We start from the raw sequence: 23,286 nt of genomic DNA, 5'->3' as shown, positions 1-23,286 counted from the left end.
ATTCTGTTCCCTCCATGTAATAGCAGGGTTTGAAGTGTTTACTGAATAACCAAGATGACAACCCAGTTTCCAGAGACTGAAAATGTTTGCATGCTGAGCAGTTTTACTGAGTAATCAAGGTTCAAAAATCACTTTCAAGAACAAATAACTTCCTGAAGTTTTAATGCTGCTCCATAGCAGCATCCACTTTTCATTCTGAATTCATAACAAGGCACAAACCTTACTCCAAACTTGCTAAATTCTTCCCAAAGTCAAAGCACATAGTCAACAGATTTGCTTGAAAGGGTTTGTTTCAATAGTGGCTCTCTTTATAGTAAAATGTTCAGGTTTTTTATCACATTTATGTATATACAACCTCACTCGGAGATATCAATACAAAGAGTCCAGGATTTCCTGACCCCACTTGGAGATATCAATACAAAGGGTCTAGATTTTGCTATGTTGTTCGTGATTCATATTTTAAGTTTTAATCTATTGAATTTCTGAAAGTTGCTGGAACTAATAAGACTCAAATGAATACCTAATTTTCTTATATATTTTCATGCAGCAACTGGACAATTTGATAGAAAAGGACAAGTTTAGCGCTTATTGCTGATGGTACGATGTCATACAAATTGACATTAATTTATGGTAGAACTACGCAAGATTTTTTGCTTCAGGAGGCATTAGGATAAAGCTCTAGTCCTGCTAGCACATATTGGGAATGAAAAAAAAATCATGCAGAAAGCCTATATGAAGCTCCCAATATGTACAGGGAAATTATAAAAGAGAGAATCAGGCTCTTCTACACAGTAATACATGGACAGAAAGCCAAGAAGCAAAAGGCATAAATTGAAATGCATGAGGTTCTGACTGCATATAAGGAGAGAATCTTTCCTCCCAAGGCCAGTCAAACAGTGAAAGAGGATGCCCAAAAAGGCTATGCAATCTCTCCATCCTTGGAGAACTTTAAGACACGACTTAGGATTGAGAAATCAAGTTTGGTCTCATGCTGCCCCTGCTTTGGCTTTGAGCAGCAGGTTGAACTAGATACCTGCTAAGGACCCTTCCAAGCCAAATTATCCTATGATACTATGCTTTAAGGGGAAAAAAAGAACAAAGAAAAATAAAATTTAAAAAATATCACAGAAGTGTATTAAAAAAAACAAAGGCTATCTTCCTAACAAGTCTAGGTCAACTGAACAGCTGGATTCTTCTCAGTTCACTAAATTGTTCTTTCTAAATGTATAGCTTGTCCACATGTCTTTGGAATATTTTCAGTTCAGTAACTCTCCTTGTTTTAATTTTTATTTCATAACTCTCCACATCAAGTAAGAAGAGACTCCCGAGAGAAACACAGGCATGAAAATCCAAGCAATTCTCTTATAAGAATAGTTAAGACAGACTAAGCATCAAAATTCTGTTTCCAGGAGATCAACTGATACCAGACTAAATTCCTTGTTAGCTCTAGCATAAACATTCTAGTTCCAGTGGATATTTTTCAGTTAACTCATTTTTCTTCACTATAACAGTGCTTTCTCACATAAAATTTTCCTGTTCCTGCCCTCCTAAATATCACCTTATAATCTGTTTTCTATATGTTCTTCCCACCTACCTGCTTAAGTCTAATAGCTGCTTGTAGCTTTTCCAGAACTCTCTCCTGCGGTTGATTCCAGATGGTGGCTGTGCCTTTGTTTGCTATGTAAGATTTACATGCTGTGATCATCTGATTCGTCACCTAAAAGCAGTTTTAACTTTGTGAAAAAAACAGCATTCCAAGACAAAGCAGGTCTTGCCATTCTCTCTCCCATTCCTCTGACTCCACTGACCTAAAGCCTGACAAATAGCAATATCAAATACCAGCCACATTGATGGATTGTCTTCCATGCCACATCTAGCCTCCAGAACAAAAATATTGTTGATTAACTGTGCTCCTCCTAAACCTACGCATCTTGTACCAACCTTGAAATAGCATTGAAGGCTACGAAGTCGTAAGACTTTGTCTTGTCTGAAAGCAAAGGTAAAATCAAGAGCCCGTGAGAGTATAAATAGTAAAGAATAGGTTGTCCTTCCAATCTATTTACTTCTTTATGCAAACATGTGGAGGTTTAAGGGCAATATGAATTTAACATACTTAGTTCTACAAAAAAAAAAAAAAAACATTCATAACAGGCAAAACTTGTAACAAAAAATTCCTCTCTGTGCATCAGAGGTGAGATTGAAGTCTGAAAATGTTCCTATTACTCCAAATTACAGGCAGTAAAATAAGTTCTAAATTTGAAGTAGTTTATCACTATTTCTAATTCTTTATATGCTCAAAAAGCAGCATTACAGCGATAAAGCGACTGAAGTGCTGCCTCCTCAATTGCTTGGTTCCTTTGTGTTTTCTCTTGCACACAAACAAAGACACAGAAAACAATCTGGGAATATTTCTTTTCCTGCTGACAACCAACCTTCACAAACAGTGAGGAGATCTTTTCAGAAGTGTTATAATACTGAGAGATGCTCTGAATCATTTTAATTGCATTTATGAGTCCTGGAATAGTATCCAGCATGGACACCTGGAAAGAAACACACAGTTTGAATTCTGCTCAGTACCTCTATTACCCCACATTATCATAACCCCTAATTAGTGAATGCAGGAGAATTATGAACATGGTCTTTGGAATGGTTCTGTCCCTGTCTACCTGGGCCTCTCCTGAAGAGCTCCCTGCCCTACATAATTCCCCAAGCTCTACAATTTAATTTTGGGGAAAATTTTCACTGGAGTCTTGGCTGGAAAAATTAAGATCAGCAAGTGAGATTTGGTAGAAGTAAAGGCCTCTTCAAAAGAACCACTTTTTTTCACAAAAAAATATGTTTATATGCTCAGTTGCTAAGCCTGATGTGAGCTTGCATGTAAAGATAACCCCTTCAGCAAGCTTTTACTCTGTTTTTATGGGCATCATAACCCCATAACCTTTCAATAGAGAAACTCAAATAGCAGACTGCAAACACTGAAAGGACATACTGTTCAAATATCATCCAGTAAACAGAAACAAACATGGTTGCCCAGAGCACTCTTTGGAAACAATTTGGTTTTGGAAGAAGTTTCAGAGGAGAGAGAGGAAGCTAGGACAGGTCAAAGTTTTGAGTCTTCATGGCTACCAGTCAGATTTCTTTGACTAGCAAAACACACACAGTCAGTTTCAAAACCAGTTTTAATAAAAGCATTATTTGCCACCTATTTTAGTGGATAATGGGACAGGGAGACTCCTCCAGTCCTGTACTTTAGGGTGGCTGGTTTTTTTTATTGCTTGTTATGCTTGCATCATCCTACGCATTCTCATACTAGAGTATGAGAAGGTGATTTCTAATTTTGTCTTAATATTTACATAACCCTATTTATCTTTTCCCAAACCAAGAAGCTGAAAATTGCCCTATAAATGTTAGTCTAACCATTACTTGGCCACCAACACAAAGCAAAAGATCAAACTTTGTCTTTAGCATAGCATTAGGTTTACTTTTCTTTATTTTTCATCTTAAGGAATTCACTTTCTCCCACAGCACAGAATCCAGTCTGTCCATCAGACCTTAAGCTTTACAGATACTATGGTGTGAAAATAACAAGCACTTTATTTTGTAGCCAGAAATTCCCATTAATCCACTTTTACCACAACTGCGCAAAATCTCAGACTGCAGTTGCATACGTAAAATTTTTTGTTTAATTTCCAAACCCATCCTACAGAATATATTCATGTTGCTTGTCTCAATACGTTTATGTTGAGAATTTAAAAGTTCTGCTTACAGGATCACTATTGTATAATGGGTCATAATATTTTTCCAGAGAATACAGATACTTCACGTTATCTCTGGCTTCATTTGCTGCGTCTGTGATGCGGATATCCAATGCTCGCCACTTCTAAGAACAGAAAGTTGAAAAAAACCAAATAAAAGTATGCATTTCAGAAAAAAATATTTTGAGATCATTTTGGTTTGCCATTAGCTTCTAAACACATTTGAAAGCACAAATCTTTTACTTCAGAATTATACTTGCTCACCCAAGATGGGGTCCTGGTCTTGTTTCAGTAACTTGACTGTAATCAGACAGCTGGTTTAGACCACTGAGCTAAATAGTCAGTGGCAGTGTGCAGTCAAGCTGCTGTAAAATATATGAGTTATGGATGTATAATTATGTATTTGTTCCCCATCTCATTTTGATGAGACAAGATTTTTTTGTTTATTTACTTATTTTCTGTAGTGATGAGACTTTAAATTTATGTCAATGTAAGAAGTTATGATTCCACAAACAATTTCGACAGGAACTATGACAAAATAAAAATAAGGCTTAAGAAATGGGGAGATTTATTTTTTTTTTTTGTCATTAAATATCCAGTTCATTAGTTCAATATTCTGATTCAATAATCAACTTTTCAAATATTTTAAATTATTTATTTCTGCTGAGCCATGTGGATGAAGTATATTCTCAGCCTTTATACTGAGGGGATTCCCAGTCTTTTTCAATAAATTGAACTAGATTTAAACTTTATCTACTCAAGCTAAGGAATAGAGAAAGAAAACAAAAGCCAGAAATGTTTCAATGTTTTCCCCACCAGCATTGTTACATACATTATCAAGATGAGCTAGGGTATAAAGAGCATTTCTAGTATTTATATCTATCATAACTTAAAATAAAAACCTTCAGCAGTTTGGATTTAGCAGCAGTGAGTACTCCAAGCACTGCCTTCACATCTGGGCTCTTCAGCTGCTCCATAAGGTAGTGGAATTTTGACAATTTCTTTTTCCAATAATCAAGCTCTGCCCGTGGACCAAGGTCATCTTCTTCTTTTCTCAACTGGTCATTTTCTGCAAGAACCTTTTATCATAAAGTAATGTGAGTGATGCTCATATTTTTTATCTGCAGAGGTAGCATGGATTGACTCTCCTTTTAACAAGTGGTATTAACCTCGCCTGATAAATTACTTAACAGCCTCCACCTCATATAAGAAACTTGATTTTGCTTGGTCCTTTCATTTCCAAGTTAAAGAGATTCTGTTCCTTCTGTTCCAAGAGCACTGTTACGGACAGTTACATTTTCTGCAAATAACCTGCAAAGCATTTTTCAAAGTACAAATGTGACCACTGAGAACAGTGTGCACTCATTTACTGAGTTCTTTTTGTTTTCATTAAATCCACTGGGAACTACTAACTGTTTTGCAGTTTAGTAACAGGTAATTATCAAAGACAGGGAACTAAGCTTCCCAAACTGTGTATCCCATATTAACAAGCAGACGGAAAAGCTCTCAGTAATATTTCCATTGAGAAGTAAAAGCACAAAAAATATACCAACAGTACTTTAAAAAAAAAAGAGATTGAACTCATCCAAATTTATAGAAAGGCAGCTGTAACACCAACAGAATTAAACTCATCTGCCAAGATGCATATCTCACATTTGTCCCATGTATCACCTGTTCAATTTGTTTGGTCCATTCTCTCATGCAGACTTCTATTTTTTCAAGAGCCTCTATGCTGTCAGCAACCACCAAGTAATCTGAAGGTCCTCTTAGAGTTTTAAGGTCATATGTTTCACATTTCTTCAGGCTGACCTAAAATATAAGTTAAAAAAAAATTAAATGCTGAGTGTTCATTAAAAAAAATCTAGGAACTTTAACTCATTGCCCTACTTGGGGTATCTCACTTCTTATTCCCAGCTCAGTCTATATTAAACTGGCTTGAGCCAGAAGTGGAAAATTCTAGAATTCAGAATCTGAAGAATTCACCTACCAGTCAGCTGTGCTTTCAAGCCCTTTCCTTCACAAATGCTGAGTAGTAACTAACAACAGTTTGTCATACATTAATTATTCAACATTTAAGATCCCCCAGAGCCACTGGGGAGTCAAGAGGTTAATAGCTCTAAAGAACTGACCCCAGAATAAACAAGAACAGAAGCACCTACAGAACTATTAAAACCACAGATCAAAGTATAATGAGTTGCTGATGACACTAAACAGAAGTGTTGGGTTTTTCTCCAATTTAACAGAAGTAAATGTATGAGTAACCTACAACAGCATCTAATTCCAAAGGTCCAGAGCCAGAGATATTCTACAGCTAGCTCACTTTCTATTTTCCCCATGAACATACTACCTTTTCCAACAGACTTTGCTGAGTTCCTGATAGGACACTAACAAATGCTTCAAGGGCACAAAGGAAGTCCTGCTTAATATTGGGAACTTGCCGAGGTTCCACCCAGACCCGGTCCATAGTCTGCAAGGCTGGAATGAATATTTCTGATATCAACTGCTCAACACTTTTTAATAAGCCATCTCGACCTATATCCATCATATTAAAATTTACTTCCTGTAAAAGAGACACAATACAAGGAGTCTTTCACCAGTAAAAACTCAATTATATACAATTTACATATGTACTCTCAAAAGTAAAATAATTTTTGTTTTTCAAATTATTTTGCTAGATTTTTTTTTTAAATTTAACACCTTAGTATTTATGTATTGACTAATTACTCTGTCTTTATGGATTGTCTTTATGGATTGTCTTAAATTTTCTTCCTCAGTATCCTTTTGTCATGACAATGATATAGATCAAGTTGCTGCCAAAAGATAATATCTTCATTTCCATCGCCCTCCCTTTTTGTCCTGTGTCATTTAACCCATCTGTGTCCTTTTACTCATTCCTCCATGTAAAGAGCTGTCAAATTATATGCTGAGAGCAAATACCTCATAGTAAAAACAAATTTTAAACATGATTATGCAGGGAGATGAGCAGTCACTGACTTACTTGATAGATATTCTCAGTTGTAACTGGTTTAGAAAAACTAGATCTAATGAAGAAAATGCATACACCAGTTAAAGCAACTTCTTTTCCCTCCGTCACAAAAACTTTCCGTTTCTTCTTCTTGGTCAAATGAGAGCTCATTCCTATTCCTGGAAGGCCAAAGTACTCTACAGATTCAAACAAATAAACAATTAAGACCCATTCATCATTTATTCAAAGAAAAGTTTTCCACACAAATAGTTCAGTCATTATTTGTGTCTCTCTGAGTCCCAGTCTCCTGGAGGCATCTCATGGAACTATACAGAGAAAGTATGCATCATTCAGAGTCTTCATGGCACAGTAAGAAATATTTCATCTAGTTTCTTGCATCAAAAGCCTTTCATTTCTATTCATTTATTTTTCTCTTCCTTCTAAATAATGGTTTAAACTCAAGGTCCTTTAATAGGCTTTATCATGCAGTTGTAGATAATGCTCTCTTGCTTGAAAAAGAAAAATTAAAAATCAGAAAATGTAGTGATGTATTTTACCTTAGAGAAGCTATTATCAACTGTCCTTCCTTAAAAATATGCAAACATAAGGAAAAAGAAAAGAAAGAGGATGCTTCTGAAAACAAGGAGAAAGAAGCCATAGCAGCCATAGCAACACTCATTACATTCCTAGGCTTTGACCCTTGTCTCACACTCTCTTTGTCATACTTTCACCACTTCATCTCAGGTATGTTAAAACTTACTCCTCAGATTTCTAAATTAGTGGTTGGGTTTGTGTTTTCATTTAACTGTATTTCTATGTGCATTGAAACTTTTTTATTAAAGTTGCTTGTATCATATTAAATAGTCTTTTCATCCCTTTTAGATATACACAGATATACTGAAGAAAATGGATACGTACATATATACTGAAAATGCATGAAATTTAAATCCGTATTTGTACATTCATCTAGATATATGTTTACCTATGTATAAACACATTTATACAGCTAAGCACAGGTATGTTTGCAGGGCTGTTCATGTACATCCAGGGTAGCCAAGTGGCGTGAGCTCCCACCGGCCAGTCACAGAGCACCTGGCTGGTCCCAACAGCAGCAGCACTGGAGGCTCTGGGAGAGGAGCCATGGGCAAAAGGAGGATGTCCTTGTCACAGGGGTGGAGGTTTCCCCCAGAAGTGTGGAACATGGGGGCACTCAGTTAAAGGGGTACATGCAGAAGGGACTTCTGGGGTAACACCCTTCTACCCATAATGTGAGCCTCATGAAGGATTTGTCATGAAACAGGACCACCTAGATGGATGGTCATGTGCCAAGAAATGTGGATGGCTTCTAGGGCCAGCGGGTGGCATGATTGAAGGGGAGAGGAAAGGCATCTATCACTTCTCACCTTGTGTGAAAGTTACCTTTTAATTATCAAAAACAAATTGCCACAGGCAAGAGTTGCTGAGCTCACAAGGAAGTACTTTGCTGCTTCATAATAGCAACATGCAGGAGTGCACTAATAAGCTTTGGTAATTTCATTAATCATTTCATGAGCAGGGATCAATGCCTTGGTGTGACCAAACTTGTCTTGCTTTAAGTCCCAGTTTATAAGGACTTGACTATTTTCTTTTTCCTTGCCTATTTGCTTGGCACAACTGTAACACAAGATGCTTTACCTGTATCCATTACTTCCACGTCTTGGTAGTAGAACATCAGATGACGCAGACCTCCAGGGGCCAGGAACCTGTTCATGCGCTCTATCTGTTTGAAATCATGGTGAGATCATAACGTGTCATTGATTTGATTCATATCACAGCAACAGAGGAAGACTTTACTTATTTACGTATTTATAAGCATCAAGAAAATTTCACAGTTCTTCATCAATTCAAGGCTGCCATCAAGCATCACTGAAGCATGTATTGGTAGTGCAGTCCACAAATCTCATGTATAGGTTATGCAGGCTGAGGAAGAAACTCAGTTGCTTTGTGCTAATATGCTGATCCATGTCTCAGCACTTGAAAGTCTGGCCTCATCCACTGTTTTTCTAGATCTGAGTCACTCTTCTATATATAGTCCCTAACTACATAGCTATCTTTAGCAGAAAAGGCTCCTTCAAGTTCATCTTCAAAAACATTAGGTGGTACCATTTATGCTTTCTAGTGCAGAAAAAAGGCTAAAAGAAGCCGGAAGAAAGCCACAATTTTCCCTCTTCCATTAATAACAAGCCTCAGTTACACCAAGATAATGAACTGCTATTCCAGAAAATTTTGGCTAAGCCCTCCAAGATGAGGTCAAAACAACTATTACTCTTCTCTCTTTCCAAGTGTAGAAACTGCCAATATTTTCCTCATCTGATAGCTATTCTCAGGCACTACAGTTTGCCAGGAAACCCATTCAGAGATAGAATGCACAGAGACTGAAACAAATTCTGCTTTTTAATGTGCATGACAGTGTTCTGCACTGCTCATTTGCTATCTCATGAACTCATAGAAATGTTGGAAGGGACCTCTGGGATATCTTGAGGCCAACGTCCTTTGTCACCAACAACAGCTCAGATCATCTGGAGCTTTTCCTAGCCTGAGTCTCAAAAACCCCAAGGACAGAAATTCCACAAGTGACTTGAAGTAACCTATTCCCATGCCGCATTACCCTCCTGGTGAAGAAGGGTCTCTTGGTGTCCATTTTGCAAGATGTGGCTTTATCTTTGAAGTTATCATCTGCTCCCACAGAGCATAGTTCAGCTCTGCCATCTTTGCAACCACTCTTCAAGCAGCTGCAGGCTACTATTTGACTGCCACTCAACCTCTTCTTCTCCCTCATCTCATACTTCATGTGCCCTGTGTCCCTCTCTTTCTTACTGGCCTCCCACTGGACTTTCTTCAGTTTCTCAACAGTATTCGCACTGAAATGGGAATGCATAAATGGAAGGCATGCAGATGGAAAGAGAATACAAGAGAAAACAAACCATAAAAACCCAAACCATGGCCATGTTTACTTTAGTAAATATCTACTTCCATCTACCTAGCTTTTTTAAAAAGTGATATTTTTCAATGCCTCAATATATGAATTTGTATTAGCCCTCATGCAGTCACAGTCAGATCACATAAGCCATTCTATTTTGTCAAGTAGCTTCTACCTATTTTAATTTGCTGATCTAGATTGCAATGCAGTCTTACAAATGCTGGCAGCCTTACAGAAACAACAACATGCAACCTGCTGTGGACAGGACTCTTGAACATCTCTGTCTCTGTACTCAAGGACTGGGAGACTGCACACTGTGGTTTCACTATGAAATACAGTAATAAGTTTTAGCATATTAACTATAATCACTGGAAAGGAGAAATTCTAATCAATTTAAAAATTAATATTGTTAATTTAGATCCCAGAATTAATGATAGTTTTGTTCAAATAAATGAAAAATGCAGAGAAATATTTTTTCAAGGAGAAGACTTGAATGACCTCAGGTGTGAAGTCTGAAAACTATCTCAGCCAGAATTTAATGGTAATATTAGTTCCAAAGTATACTATGAGCTTGATTTTCAAATTCATCAGATTACCTGGTTTCCATCAAGAATAGCATCTTCCACTTCTGCTTTGTCCAGATTGACACAAGAGGCAACAATATCCAGTAAGTAATCATGTCTGCCGTCCAGGAGAGCACGTTTAGCCTCCCTCTCCTCCTTGAGATTTTGCTGTTATTAAATACAAAGTGGACAATGAAAAATTCACTATCTAATTTGAAGACAAAAATAAAGAAAGCTTTAAAATTTGTTTTTAAAAGTAAAGGTTATTACATTCAATCCACACTTGTGATTTATGTTTCTATGGCACTCAAGTGAAAATTTTAGAAGCAGCCTTTGTTACAATTTTACAGTTTGTTTCTGGTGTTCCATATTCAGATTTATCACAACATTTCTATCATAAATAATGTTGTACAGAAAGCTAATTTGTTGAAAGGCTTTGTAGGGAAAAAAAAAGTATTTTATATGTATAGCTCCATTATTCTGCAAGTTACCTTCAGCACCCTAAGTCCTTTGTCTCAGCTTTTCAGTCTAGTCACGTATGACCATCAAGTCAAGACAGGATTCTGACTGATCTTTGTTATTCGTGGAAGATATTGTAAGCACTCTCTAATAAAGATAGATGCTGCTGGAGGAAGCTCGGGTTTTATACATTATCTCTTTAATATAATGAGAAGTAAAATAAACCACAAGCCTCAAGGTACACAAGTGTTTACAAATGTGCTTAACTATAGCTATTATACCATTCTTCAAGCAGTAAGCCTACTCTTCTAATTAAATTGAAATCCCATATGTAACACACCTCATTACATTATAGACAAAATAGCCTTCTGGAATAGTTACTGGTATTATTGTGCTTGTGGGTTACAAGATTCAATATAATTTCATTTTCAAAAGAAATTTAGAATGATGTTTCATTGGTGGTAAATTCAATCCTTATTTCCCTGGTGATTAGGAGAAAACTAGTAACTTTATAAAGTATGCATAAGTGATTTATCCACAAGCTTTTGCAGAGCCAAAAGGACCTGCATAATATACTTTATACCCTTATGTTTATGTCTTTCCTACTTTCTGAAGGAATTTTCAAATACCTGGTAAACTTGTAACTACTACCAGGCCTTCATAAATGCAGAATGCATTTGAAATATTTTTCCATATAAAATGTAAACATACAAATCCTGTTCTTTACACAGATGTGGCTGAAGAACACAGTAGCAGATTAATTCATACATGTACTTTGTGCTATTTTACCCCTCTCATACCCTAACACAGTCTTCAGTTTCCTGAAAGTCAAGTGTCATCACAGGATTGGCTTCTCCTGAATGTTTTTAAACATCAGCAGAATTTTTCCTCCTCATTAGACATGCAAAAAGCAACCATTTTATCTGAATCAGCTTCATTCACACTAGATGATAACAACAAAATACTCAAAACTATTGTTCCAGTAACTTGAACACAACTGATAGGGCATCTTTAAAATAATAATAATAATAATAATAATAATACAACCCAATACTCTATCAATTAGTTTCTATTTAATGCAGAAAGAAGCCTTTTGTTTTACCTAAACTACATAGAGACTACTCTTGTACTCTGCTTGTGTTTCCAATATAGAGCTCCAGACATATAACTATTCAAGACTACATCTTACACTGATTTTTAAGTCATCAGCTCCACCTATACAGATGCTCTTGACTTGTTCATAGCCTCCATTTCTTCTACAAGTTGCTATTTGTATAGGCTGAAATCATGAGCACCTTCCTCTCAAACTGAACAATCATGCCCCAATGTTTGTTTCTGGTTTTTAAATTTTTTTAAATTGCTGTGTCTCAAGCCCTATAACAAATATACAAGCTATTGTGCATAGCTGTTCATACAGCACTGGGCAATATTTTTTGTCTAAGTCCAGCAACAAGAACATTCATTAAGATATCACCAAACTTTAAAAGTCTAATTAACTTAAATTACTTAATGAACCATGCCTAGAGAAACAGGAAACTATTAACTAAATGGTAAAGCTATAGTTTTATGAAAAATAATACAATATGAAGATAAATTCAAGACTTTGACTTTCACTACCAGAAGGCATTTGTTTTGATATGTTGGATATTTCTATTACTAATGCAAGTTCCACACATTTTTTCCTAAGAGTTGCTACAATGCAGTGCAAGAACACCCAATACAATTCAAGCTGTCATGCTTCTATATTTTGAAGAGTTATCATTTCTACAAACTTCCTTCCCAAATGAAGTGTTGCTTAATCACAAACTTGCACAATAGCTGTTGCAAGCATTAGAAGAGACTTCTGCCTCACTTTTAGGATTTGGTTGTACACAGAAACGTAGAGGAAACGTAACTTCAGTGATTTCAATAGCAAGTCACTAATTATGTATTAAAACACTAAGAGGCTATGCTGGAAACTGTGTCCCAGTCTATCTTCTGAGCTTCCATTTGCATACTACTAAAAGAATGAATTTTTAAAATATTCTTTACTTAGGATTAGGAATCTCAGAGAACTAATTAGAAGAAAATACTGAGGTTTCTACCTCTCATTCTTCCTTTTCTCCTTTAGCTACCCTCACATCTCACTTCAAATCAGCATTGTGGTCATGGCCTAAGAGTTTTGGTAGTTTTATACCCTGCAGTATTCACTACAGAATTACATAGGCCTAAACAGAATCTATACCAAAAATATTACCCAAGAATAGGCAGTTCTATGTAATTCAGAATTTCATAGAACACTGAAAGACTAAGATTTGGAGATGTAAGGATCCTGAAATACATACAGGATCATTTATGTGGAGAGATCAGGAGATCATTTTCTCATTAAAAGAGAAATTGCTGTTACATGCAGTAACACCAACATGCAAATCCTGAAAAGTATCAGCAGCAACTCTGACCGGGGTCATACATCAACGCCTCTTCCTAATGTCCCATGATGAAGGAGTATGCAGCATTTACAAGAGATAACCACTGTCTCACTTAGATATCTGGAAAGATTGTCCAAGTTTTTTATGGTACAACTTCAGCTCCGTTTTTCATGTAAAGAACAACACAGGTAATACAGCCAAGTTTAGTTTTGGGTTTCTTTTACCACTTTTGGTTAGGAAAGTAAGAAAGGTTTGATGATACAGCCCCATAACAGATGAAGGTATAAGCTAAACTCATTAACTGAGAAGTCCTTTTCTGATTATTAGTCCAGTTACAATACATAGCTTGATTTATGTTACATAAAACCTTAAAACTCCTAATACCTAAATACTAAACATTTGGCACAGGAAACTAATTTCAATAAACATCTTTTCCTGAAGCAAGAAAAGGGAAAGCTTCCTAAATCTATCTTTCATATACCTAAACCCATAAACATCTCGCCATCAGTCTGAAGAAATAATTTGAGATTAAATTAAAATTTTCAGAAAGTTTCATAGCTGCTAAAATAGTATATATATTTAAGCAGCAGGTACTAAAAGAACACAAGTCCGAGATTCAAGGGGTTCATTTTTTGAAACAAGAGGCTTAGAAACCAGCTATTGACTACTGCCAGCTTCTCTATTACAGACTGTAGCTGCTGATGCAGATACACTGAATAGAGTTAGCAAGAATGTTGTTTAGTATGCATGTCCCATGCACACAAGACAAAACTTGTTCTGAACACTCTTTATCCAGCAAATAATGCATTTTGTTGTCAGAATGCTGTGCATCACTGAATTTAGACATGCTGAAATCAAAGTCTTATGGATGAGCAAGACTTTACAAGGAAGTTCAATAGTGAGAGAGTCAAAAAGTAACGATGTTTTATTGTTAATTTAGTGACTTATACAAAATTTATTTAACCAGCGTGGAATTCCTTTTTCTCTCCTTTAACTTGCTAAGATGTTTTATATTACATAAGCCCTTGTTCATTAATTTCCCTTCAAAAGTAAACTGCACACCATTACACATATTTTCAAGCACCCTGAGTTTTCAATTTTCATGTTTCAATGTTTTTATTGCCTCTTTCCAAGAAAATACAAACCCTAAATAATTAGTGCAGTTCCCTTGTCTAACTCCTAAATCTCAAAAATCAGAGCTCTGCAAGTGTTATCACATTGCATTAACTCAGGAACAGTTTGCTTAAATAACCAGCTTTTAAAATGAGTCTAAGTATCTTAATGACTTCTATAGTCTGTTCCTCAATGCTAAGTATTGCCATCAAAATTCTGTTCCCATCTTAGAAGTATGGGGAAAGTGAAGTTACATTTCTATTTTCCTTCATGGCAGAGTCAACCCGTGTTTTGTTGCCACATCTAACATCAAACTCTTTAGTGTACTAACATAGCATTTGTGAAATTATACTATTACCAGACCATTGCAATGATCTGGGCAAGATACAAGCACCACTAGCCAAATGCATAAACACCTCCCAGTGCAAATTTGCCTTTCAAAACAAATTGTGCAACTAACATCATCCACGTACAACTATTTTAAAACACTTTTTTCTATGCCCTCCCCCCTCAATACACACTTTTTATTCAAATTATGTATTTCTTAGTCTAAACCTAGTTGAAAATTCAGTTTTCCTTACCTGTATCACTCTGCCAATGCTTCGTTTCCAAAGTTGCTTTCTTCCAGCTCTAAACATTGTACTATTCAATATAAGCATCAAGCACTGTTTTTCAGGAACAATCCCTAATCCATGGGGAAAGCTTCTACATTCATCATTTTGTACTCCCCCCAACGTTATGTTTGCATTTGTTTCTTTCCTTTCAGTAGGAATGCCAAAATAACTTTGAAAAATATAGTAAGGACATAAAAGCCCCAGCACCTATTAACCTTATCTCTGTATTTAAAATTCAGTTCTAGTGTGCATACAAATAGCTAGGAAATTAAATTGCACTACCACAGAAAAAAGAGGTCTCTAGCCACCAGAATTTACTGCCTATAGATTAGGCCTTGAAAGTTACTGCTACCAACCACAGTGTTGTTAAGGTGATACTGTTTACACACAAACACGGCTGGATACAATTCATCATACTCAAGGGCACCATAAGTATTTGCAGAAGTCAATTTTATAACTGCTTCTCTGATTTGTGTTTAGCCTTCTGAAGCAATCCTTGTGTCAACAGGCATCTTTGTTTCCTTGTCACAGGTGACTGCTTAAATATACAGCAACAGTCAAGCAACTTTCAAATATCTTTTACCTACAGACTTGTAAATTACTGAGTTTTCTATTCATGCTTTTATAGAAGTATGTTCAGTTACACTTATTTTTCGGTTGTACAATGGTTGCTTAATACAGAAATTTTTCTTCAGCAAGAAATGTTAGGGTTTTTTCTTCCTAAAAGAGCTTTAATTTTTTCCACTTCAGTGACTGAACATAATCCAATGTCCTCTTGAAAATACCAAGAAAAACAATCTAATTATCCAGTATTAGTAACAAGAAAACAGACATTTTACGGCTATTTCTGGCTTAAAATGTCCCTAAATATTTCTGCTTCCACTCATATCAATATAAGTAATGTCTAAAAGTACTTGACAATCTCAGCATTGACAAAAATCGCATGAGTAAAAACCATTTTCCTTGCATTATCTAAATTTTTCCACCTACTGTAGTCAAATCCATTTGTGCATACATGTTTGAAAGAGAAAGACTGAAAAATTGCATTTAGGGTAAAAGTAAACATCCATAGATTTCTCTGAACCCTTTACAGAGTTATCGTTTAAAATTAAACACACTATTAAATATTACACATAAAGTTAATTCCTCTGGACATATTCCAGCCACTGAGGAATTAATTATTTACATTCTGTTGGAAGGAGTCCAGAGGAGAGCCGCTAAGTTGATCACAGGACTGGAGCAGCTCTCTTGTGAAGGCAGGCTGAGAGGCCAGAGCTGTTCTGCCTGGACAGGAGCAGGCACTGGGGAGACCTTCCAGCACCAACCATTTCCTAAAGGCGGCCTGAAAGAAGGCTGGAGGGACTTTTCACAATGGCATAGTAGTGATAGGACAAGAGGGAATGGCCTTAACTGCAGGACAGCAGGCTCTTCACTGTGAGGGTGGTGAGGAACTGGCACAGGTTGCCCAGGGAAGCTGTGGCTGCCCCAAAGATGGGATGGATGGGGCTCTGAACAATCTGCTCTAGAGGAAGGTGTCCCTGTCCATGGAAGAGGGCTTGGAACCAGATGATCTTTGATGATCCTTCCAACCAAAACCATTCTCTGATTCTATACTTATTTGCATGATATATGTGATTTCTAAAGTAAAAGCTCAGCCCAACAGGCTCAATAAAAGCACTTTTTTAAAAAATAAGTAGAAAAAAAAAAACCCTTACTTAAATCTCTTGAAAAACCAGCTAAAAATCATGGATCTTTCTCCTAAAATGCTATAAAGTCATAGCAAATAACTTACAGAATCGCAAAATTATAAGAATTTTTTAAAATCTCCAAAAGTTATCTAGACAAAGTGTTTTGCTCAGAGCAGGTCCAGTTAGAGTGTGCTGTTCAGAGATGTTTGCAGATTTAACATATCTAAAGCTGGAAATTCTGCGCCCTCTGGGGCTATATAACTGTGCCCATCATAACTTGACCATCCAGCATAAAGGCTGTTCCCATCCAGCTGAAACCTGCCACGTTCCAGTTTGTGTAAGGTTTGTGTTACCACAAACCTTAATGAAGCACTAATCAAGGGTTCAGCTCTGGTGTCTCTCTACCCTCTCATTAGACAACTATAGGCTGCAAGAAGATCTCCCCTTAGCCTTTTCTTCCTGTGGATAAACGAGCAGAGCTCTCTCAGTACCCACCACTGCTGCTTCCCACTTTTCTGCACAGACATCCATCTCACCACAAAGGGCAATCAGGCTGATCATGAGCAATGTGACACTGGTAAATTTATGATGGCTGCTCACAATCAGCTTCTTGGTGATTCCTCTGCCCTGAAATGGCTTCCAGAACAGCTTGCCCCACAACCTTACCAGGAGCAGCTCATTGGTGTGTCATGCCCAGGATCCTCCCTTTTCTCTTCTTTGTAGACAAGACGGTCTTGAGCTGTGCTAGTGGAGGTTTAGGTTTGACATTGGGAAGACTTCACAGAAAGGATGACTAGACATTGGGAGGGGCTGCCCAGGGAGGTGATGGAGTCACTGTCCCTGGAGGTGTTTAAGTGGGGGTGGCACTCAGTGCCATGATCTAGTTGACACAGTGGTGTTCAGTCACAGGTTGGACTTGATGTTCTCAAAATTCTTTTCCAATCCAATTGATTCTGTGACAGGTTAACTTTTTTTTTTTTTCTAGTTATAAGGAACCTCCCCAGATCATCATGGCCTTTTGAAGAGAGATAGGCCTCAAAATGACATTGGTTTCCTCTCTCAGGACCCTCAGGTGTATCTTATCTGCCCTCATGGACTTCTATAAAACCACTTAGCTTAAGTGCTCCCTAACACTTTCTTTGGATACCACAGGTAATCCCTCGTTTTTTGTTCACCTTGCAAGGAGGCTTGAAGGTCTAAAAGAGCCAGAGGGCAAAGCCAGCTCATGAAAACTGATTTTAAAAGTCACTGAAAACTTCAGCCTTCCCATGTTCTTTGCTCCTTAGTCTCCTGTTCCCATGAGCACTCAGCCTACATTTTCTTGCGCTGTCAGTGTACTTAAAAACAATATTGTCATTTCCCTCTGACCTCCTCAAAAGTTTGAACTCCAGCTGAGCTTCTTAACTCTATCTCTCTATTGTGTCTATATCCTTCATGGGTGGCCCTGATCCTATTTCATCCCTAGCTTTTAAGGAAGCTTGTGTGTTTGCATTCATACCCTCTGTGTTCATCCATGCTGGCCTCCTACAAGGTCTCCTCTTCCTTCTGCACATCGAATGGCCTGTCTGCGTGTTCCAATGATGTTACACTTGCGGGTCAAAAGCTTTCTTCAGCCCTGTTTGAACTACTAGGGAAGTTCTTAATGGGTTCCCGTCAAGAAGATGCCCTGAAGAAGTCAAAAATTTGATGTTCTAAAGTCTAAGGTTCTTTCAGGGTTTTAAGCTTCACAATCTCATGATCCCTGCAGTTAAATCTTCTCTTAACTTGCCCATCTTCAATTAGTTTTCTTGTTTGTAAATGGCAAACCTAACGGAGCATCTCTGTCAGCTCATTTATCATTTGCAAAAAGAAATAGTCTTCAAACTCCAGAAATCTCAGTCATTTAAGTAACTTGGAATGTGACATTTTTAGAATTAAAATGGCTGTCGATCATGACAAGGATTGATCTAACCCATGAAGGGAGCCCATATATGTGTTGAAATCAACTAATCACAAGTCATTACCTTACACAGGAAGGTAAGGTAAACTGCTCTCCTTGCAGCTGTAATGTATCCTCAGAGCCCTTGGGGCAGCCTGCCTTTACAGTACTAGATTATACACTGGTATTTGTTAGAGCCACTCAAAGATCATTGATGTGTATGGAATTTAACTTCCTGTGATCTTCCATCTCATTAAGTTTAAAAAAAGAAAGCGGAGCATAATGAGGTGGTTGAGACAGCGCTTAACTGCCATCATCAGGTCATTGCTGTCCTCGGGTCAAAAGTCAGACTTCCAGCAGAGCCAGTTTAATTAATGCAACCGACCCAGAAGGCTGAGAAGAAACCTTTTGGTCAACAGTTACATGCCAGACTCCTATAACCTCTACCTCTTCTTTGGCTTATAAGCCACAAAAACAAATAATGTTCAGCCTTAAATATAGTTTAGCTGATTTTGGCTTAAACTGCTATAAAATTACTGCATTCGGAATTTGCTTTACATCCACTAGAGCATTAGATTGGATAGTGTATAATGGCTATGTAAATGGGTCAAATAATCTAGGTCAATTTTTTTCAGATTTTTGACCAGAACAGTTCTTGCTGAGGCAGAGCTTAACAAAGACTCCTTGTTCTATCCCAATACCAGATTTGACTTATAATCATTTTTATAATTTAGGGTGAAAAAAAGTTTTCTTGCAGATTTTAACCAACTTTTAAAAAAATTCCTCTTTTACTTTTGTTTTGTTGGTGATATACCATCAGATCTTTAATTTGAAGAACACATTTCCTCTCCAGATGCTTCAAGAGTGCCAGATCCATGGTGAAGTTGGATTATTTTTAATAATTTAGTTTATACATTAATGAGGATCTTGTTTTATAACTGAGAACTCTAAGAATAATTTTAGTCTGTCTCTGGTTAGCCTTGGCTCTGCTCTGCACCCAGCAAAGCATTAAGTCAGATTTGGGGTAAATTACTGCTGTGCAGATGAGTAAAAAAACTATGAAGCACACAGTCAACGGTGTCAGAGAAGCACTTTTTAAACTAAGATATTGAGTTGTTGTACTATTTTTGGAATTATGAAAGTTCATTTCACAATGTCAAAAGACTTTGTTCGTGTTCCACTATCAGATTTAATACATGGGGTCACATCAGGCTGGAGATCAGTCACTAGTGGGGTTCTGCAGGGCTCCATCCCCACAGTGTGATGGGAAAAGGAATGGCAGACACTGCTCTCTTCTCTGTGGTGGCAAGTGACAGGACCCAAGGGAATTGCCTGAAGCTGAGTAAGAGGAAGATTAGGTTGGATATCAGGAAAAGGTTTTTCACCCAGAGGGTGACTAAACGCTGCAACAGGCTCCCCAGGGCAGTGGTCACAGCACCAGCCTGACAAAGTTCAAGAAGCATTTGGACAAGGCTCTCAAGTACATGGTGTGACTCCTGAGGTGTTCTGAGTAGGGCCAGGAGTTGGATTCTGTTATCCTGATGGGTCCCTTCCAACTCAGTGTATTCTATGATTCCATGAGGTTTTTTTGTTAGTGTTACATCGCACACTTTTGCCAACGAGGGCTCTTTTACTGTGGGCAATTAGGAGTAGTAGATAGTAGTTAGCTACCATCTAGTGGTTAAAAGCTGAAAGTGTAAATGACTTTCATGTTTTTTTCACAAAACAGTCTATATAAAATTTGGCAATTGAAATATTCTTTACAGAGATGATCACTGACAAATCACAGATGAAAGTACACTGAATGTAACTGGGGGAATTTAAAGAAAAGGATATTTGGCTCTGCTGCATTCTCTCAATACAGCTACAATGCAAATAACCAGAGCTAAAGGTAGACATTACCTTGAGCTGCTTTCAAAGTCAAATAATACTGAGGCTTTAATACCTTGAAGGCAAGGATTTTTAACTGCTTTGCTAAGAAAAATTAAACTTCAACATATTTAGTGATTTCCTGCACTAGCAGGCACATGGATCGCTTGTCATTCCAAGAACTGCTTTTTGTCTTAAAATATCTAACAAGTGTACAATTTGTCAGCCACCTAATATCTTCAGAGCAAATATATTGAAAAGAGGAAAAAAAAAAGAGAAAAAGAAAAGCTATCATAGCTGAAAACTACACTTCTTACTTGCTTGATGAGGTAACAGATATGACTAAGACTTTAGCCATGTTACATTGCTATTTGACAAGGATTTTATGTGAAAGATAGTACTGCTTAAAGAACTAGCCTACCATGTAGGAAGTCCTAGTGCAATTCCCTCTTCTGCTTTAGGCAAAACATTTGTGATTCGGGCTATGCTCGCCTATTTGATCCACCGCAAAAAAAATAAAATTTAAAGATAAAACACTTAATTATATAGTTGACAGATAAATAATTAGCCTTCTGTTTACCAGGACAAACAGGATGTGTGGATCTTACCAAATGAAGAGACATTATTGTGAGGACAGAAAACTGCCATTCAGGTAACCATGGAAGTGATACATTTTCCAATTTTTTAAGGAGCTACAAAACCTCACACTTCAAACCTACACACACTCTTTCCTATTTCAAATTATGTGAACATTGTGTCCGTCAACTTAGCCCAGCACAAGGATCAAAGGCAAAAATATCCTACCTCAGGATCTTCAAGCATCCCTAGCAGCACTCAGATATTCCAATATCCCTAGAAATGCAGACTAAAGGGAATGATAAATTCTCAGCATGCAACTGAAGACCAGGAAAGAAACAAGGCCCAGATTCATCAGAAGATGAGAACACTCTTGAAATTAAAAGAATGGTTTTGGAAGAAACAATTTAGATCAACTTTGTGGCTTTTACTCTTATATATTAGTGAGGAAGTTTTAAACCTATCCTGAGAAAATGTTATCAGGCCCTGAAGATCATTTGTTCTCAAAATACATATCCACTTGTGTGCAGTACAGGGAGCTAATGACGTGATAAAGCAGAGGGTTCCACCTGTCACACTGCAAGCCATAGCAAAAGGCTGGAGAGTAAAAGGTTGTCCTTTTGAAAAAGGTGTGAGAAAACAGAAAACTAAAACAAGTACAAAACTGCTTTTACCTAAGCAAAAAAAGTCCTAGAAACAAAGTTGGATGATGTGGGATACTATTTTCAAACTAAGAAATGGCTGTAACAATAGCACTAGAAACCACCAGAATAGCATAAGGAGGGTATCCATTGGTACCTTGTGCTGTACATCAATGTATTTACTTACACAGGAAATGTGGGAAAATGCACACTGGCTTAAAAGGGTTCAGTGATCAAACAAGCTAGAGAGTCAACCAGAGCCCAACAGCATAAAATTTCAGTCACAAACAAGATAGACACAGTATATGATATTACTGTCTGCCTAATCAGCCTGGAAGTATTGACTGTGACATGCTGACAGTGACAAAGTGGGGGCCCATGGCAGGGAACAGATTCAGTAAGTAACTTCAGCTGTATTCATATACACCTGGGAAATACCATTTCAGATTGTGACGCTGATACTAATTTTTTTAGACATCAATAATAGAAGGTTCATAATTCAAAAACACATGAGGCCTCAGTGGCTAAAAAGGCACAGTATCAGGTTCAAAATATTAGAGTTCAAATAAAACCCTAAATTTAACAACCTCAAGCTCTAGAGGCCCAGAGAACCTGACTGGTGACAAGATAGCTTGTGGTGATGCATCCCCACACTCCAACCAGGCCACACAACCACCTGAGTGGTGCTAGCACATCATGAGAAGGAACAAGACTTTGCTGGAGAAGAAGGGCCAGGCTGGAGACAGAGAAGCACTTTTCCCTGGGAAGGAACCATACACAGCACAAGTGCAGGAATATGTGTCAGGAAGTGAGCATGAACTATAATATGGGATTGAGACACCAGTGACCCCCAAAGCCTTCCAGTGTCTTTCCAGAAAGGCCTGCCCATGATAACTAACTTACATAGAAAGAGAGAAATCTGTCCATAAAAAGGTACTTTTCCCAAGCCTGGGCAGTACCCCCCAGGACCCTGGATGTCTCACTGGCAGACTGACACAGCTAGATCAATTCTTATCTGTTGGATCGATGCTGGAACCAGAAGTAATGATCATTTTCTCTCTTTTTCTCTGTTGTTTTCTTTCTCTAATTCATCTCTTACTCTTTAATTTCTCTTGCTTTTCATCTTTCTTTTCCTTTACTTTGTCATTTTTTTCTTTAATTAATCTCTTCCTCTTTAAATTTTTCTGTCCCTTCCACCACACTCTTTCATCCAAACCCCTTTGGGGTGTTAATATAGTAGGTCAGATACTTACACACCAATTTCCATCCAAGTGTGTAATTTACTAATAAAATTTTCTAATTGTTTGCAGAGGTTCTCACTTTTTTTTTTTTTTTGTTCCTGTTGACCAAAGAGCATTTAAAAATCTTAGATGCTACCTTCCCCTAAAAGTAAGAAGATAGAAATAACCAGTCAAAATAATTAAATCTTTGCAGATAACATGCAAACTATTTAAGAACACTGTACTGAAAACAGAGTGCAATTGCACAGATTCTACCGTGGAAAAACATGAGAAAAAGCATAAGCCAGTCAGCATAGCTAAAAAGTAGAGCAAAAGCCAGCAGGTATCCTCCAAAAAGCTGGAACAAAGACATGGAAAAAATCCAGATAAATTAAAACCTGACAGCTTAGACAATGATGCAATAAGGCAAGATGAAGCAAACTGAGTAACAGCTGATAAGAAACACAAAGTGGTGATAATGAGGTTCCTGCCATGGTGCACCACAGTAATAGGAAATGTCCCACAATGTCTTCAAAAA

At 37.3% G+C, this 23,286-nt stretch overlaps 1 protein-coding gene across 2 annotated transcripts in view; it reads right to left on the bottom strand.

The window, feature by feature from the left end:
• DNAH5 (dynein axonemal heavy chain 5) overlaps nt 1-14,860 on the bottom strand; it is a 113,736-nt gene extending 98,876 nt beyond the window's left edge. The window contains exons 1-10 of one of the 2 annotated variants that reach the window (XM_059852160.1): nt 14,804-14,860; nt 10,276-10,410; nt 8,390-8,479; nt 6,754-6,915; nt 6,103-6,315; nt 5,427-5,564; nt 4,658-4,834; nt 3,767-3,880; nt 2,433-2,540; nt 1,595-1,717 (exon numbers count right to left, since the gene is read on the bottom strand). In XM_059852160.1, coding sequence (XP_059708143.1) covers nt 1,595-1,717; nt 2,433-2,540; nt 3,767-3,880; nt 4,658-4,834; nt 5,427-5,564; nt 6,103-6,315; nt 6,754-6,915; nt 8,390-8,479; nt 10,276-10,410; nt 14,804-14,860 — 1,317 coding nt within the window. Of the gene's footprint in view, nt 1-1,594; nt 1,718-2,432; nt 2,541-3,766; nt 3,881-4,657; nt 4,835-5,426; nt 5,565-6,102; nt 6,316-6,753; nt 6,918-8,389; nt 8,480-10,275; nt 10,411-14,803 lie in introns of both variants that reach the window. The other variant, XM_059852247.1, reaches the window with a different exon arrangement.
• Between the last annotated feature and the right edge of the window lie 8,426 nt (nt 14,861-23,286).

Source organism: Haemorhous mexicanus, chromosome 1 (assembly GCF_027477595.1).
Source record: "Haemorhous mexicanus isolate bHaeMex1 chromosome 1, bHaeMex1.pri, whole genome shotgun sequence".
NCBI classification, from domain to species: domain Eukaryota; kingdom Metazoa; phylum Chordata; class Aves; order Passeriformes; family Fringillidae; genus Haemorhous; species Haemorhous mexicanus.
The sequence above is the reverse complement of the archived record's forward strand: the minus strand, read 5'-3'. Positions and strand labels throughout refer to the sequence as shown.